Raw genomic sequence first — 2,483 nt, forward strand, 5'->3', positions numbered from 1 at the left:
TCCATGCGTGACTTCAATAAGCACTAAGGAAACATGCGAGTGAGTGTACTCGAGAGTGCGATTAACTGCTGACATGAGCATTAAGCTGATGGTGGCATGAGTTGTTTGAGTCGCTGGGAACGGTACTTCTGCATTTTTGAAGTCGATAAAAATGATCGTCTTGACCAATAATATGGCAAAGAAACCATGATGCAGTCTGATTGGTTAATAATTAGAAGTAAGGCCTGCCACCTTACGAATTCCACAAACAAGTCATTTACGTTGTTACTGTATCTCACCACTTGACCAATAGACTCTGTAACCCAGAAGAATGTAGTTTATCATCCTCACAGCATTCATGTAGTATGTGAGCGATTTGACGAAGACCTCACTTTTCAATAAAAAGGATGGAAGTTATCGGAATATTGTGAATCTTTTCCAATTGAGTCGAAACGATTTCCAATGGTAAAAAGGAATCATATCCTATTTTTACACTAATTAACTATATAGGGAGATTCCTTAACAAAAAGCGGCCATTTCGTAGCATCTAGCTTGTCCTAAACTCAACTACTTTTGATAAAGCCTACTACTGAATTCGTCAAAACAAGCACACATGCCTAATTAGACATATTAATTTTAGAACAGCAGATTGCTACCATATTCAGCATCGCTGTTCGAACCCAAATCCAAATCAAATTCACTGGCACCCACAGCACTTCTAGCAACGAGAGAGCTCTCAGCAGCTAACATAAGAGTCAGTCTCGCCTTGCGTTTGGTCCTGTAGGTACGAGAAGACGTCTTTTTGCCCTTGTCCTTCTTTGAACCGATTGAGGACATGCGATTGATGTACTGAGAATACACTACCCCGTCGTCGGCACGCAGCGGATGCAAGCGGATATGTACGTTTATCAGCGCCATGCACGTTTGGAACAACACGTCGTATTTGTCACGCGACCATCGATAGGCCTCACCGCACACAGCCCACAACTTCTTCATCCGGCCGAAAACGTTCTCCACGATCACACGATCGCTTGCAATGCTATCGTTTGAGCGGACGTCCTCAAGCGTGAGGATACCACCAGCTGGTTTCTTTTTCGGCAACAAAGCACGCACGACCCGTTGGATTCCTTGGTACCCCTTGTCCGCTATGACGGCCCACTGGTTCGTGGCTTCTTCCCCGTGGTCGGCAATGCAGTCCTCAGTGGCTTCCTTGGATAGGTCAGATACGTGAAACTCAAGGTTGTAGTCGAAGATGGCCTTGTCGGAGACTCTGTCCTTGTAGTGAGCGGTACAATTGATTGCAAAGCCGTTGGGCAGGAAGGACACTTCGACTTTATGGCGTGTTGGGAATGCTGGCCACTGAAGTACGTCTTCGACTCGGCGTTACTGCCCGATGGCACATTTGTTTGTTGAAACGTCACGTCGGTTGCGTAGCGAACGAACGGCAAGTAAGCGAATTGGTGACCACTGGTTGTGAGCAACGTCATTGAATACTTTTCGCCGTCGGTAGTCACGTACTTACGGAGGAGGAAGTGGTGCAGGGCTTTAGCCAAGCTTACCGTTCTCTTTTGGAACGTTGGACTGTGTTGTTTGAATGTGACAACAACGACGTCCCAAGAGCCGCAGTGTTTCATTGACGCCAGGAGCATCAGCAGCAGATCGCGTGCAGACACCTTAGACTTGCGTCCTGAGCCGACGTTCCAGTGCTTGGTGACGTAGGTTCTGATGTCGGCCCAGAGTACGTTGAATTCCGACGGACTGAAGTTGGTCGTAGTGTGAATACCGTTTGCTCCTTGGGTCTCAAGGAAAGCGTCATAGATAGGGCTTGCAGAGTCAGGGTCTTCATCACGTTCCTCCGGACAGACCGTGGGATAGCGTGCACGTTTAGCCTGGCGTTGCTGCTCGAGGTTATCAAGCAAAGCGACTGCTTGTCTGATGCCGCGTGACGTGAGTTGGGTGGACTGTGGGCCTTGAATTCTAGCTCTACGAGCCATTGAGATGTTTTATGGAAGATTGTGTGTGATGTGTTGGTTTCGATTGCATGGTTGGCTGTAAAGCATACCGACTGACAACGAACGGACCTGAAGTCTCGTCGTATGTATTTTTCGTAGTTTGGTTAACGTAAACGGCCACTTTATGGATACTAGGACGGTTTATGGATACGTCGGATAAGCCAATAGAATCGCCAGGATTTTGAGCGGCAAAACCTCCACAAAATAATACAGCTGTTGCACGACATCGACAAGGGTCGAAGGCCGAACGTGCCGAGGCCACCAAGCTCAAGCTGGCCTTGCGCAAGAAACGCGCGGCAAAGCGAAAGGGCAAACGGGGACCCAAGAAGGCCAAGCGCGCGACGGGAGCGACATCGACGGACTCTTCAGACTACGAGTCTCCACAATCAGACGAAGACGACATAGCGGACAGTGTTGTTGTCTTGATGAAGCAATGCATTCATACCTTTTGTGTACTTCACTTGATGTGGCTAGATTTGCCGTTGTGGTCAT

At 48.0% G+C, this 2,483-nt stretch overlaps 1 protein-coding gene across 1 annotated transcript; it reads right to left on the reverse strand.

Annotated features, from left to right (window-relative positions):
* Positions 1–615: 615 nt before the first annotated feature.
* On the reverse strand, positions 616–2,483 carry H257_18177 (hypothetical protein; the record flags this gene model as incomplete). Its single annotated transcript, XM_009847185.1, has 5 exons — positions 616–1,310; positions 1,367–1,701; positions 1,845–1,962; positions 2,241–2,361; positions 2,448–2,483. The coding sequence occupies 5 exons, from the start codon at positions 2,481–2,483 to the stop codon at positions 616–618; spliced, it is 1,305 nt and encodes a 434-aa protein (XP_009845487.1).

Source organism: Aphanomyces astaci (assembly GCF_000520075.1).
Source record: "Aphanomyces astaci strain APO3 unplaced genomic scaffold supercont1.141, whole genome shotgun sequence".
Classification (NCBI taxonomy): domain Eukaryota; phylum Oomycota; class Saprolegniomycetes; order Saprolegniales; family Verrucalvaceae; genus Aphanomyces; species Aphanomyces astaci.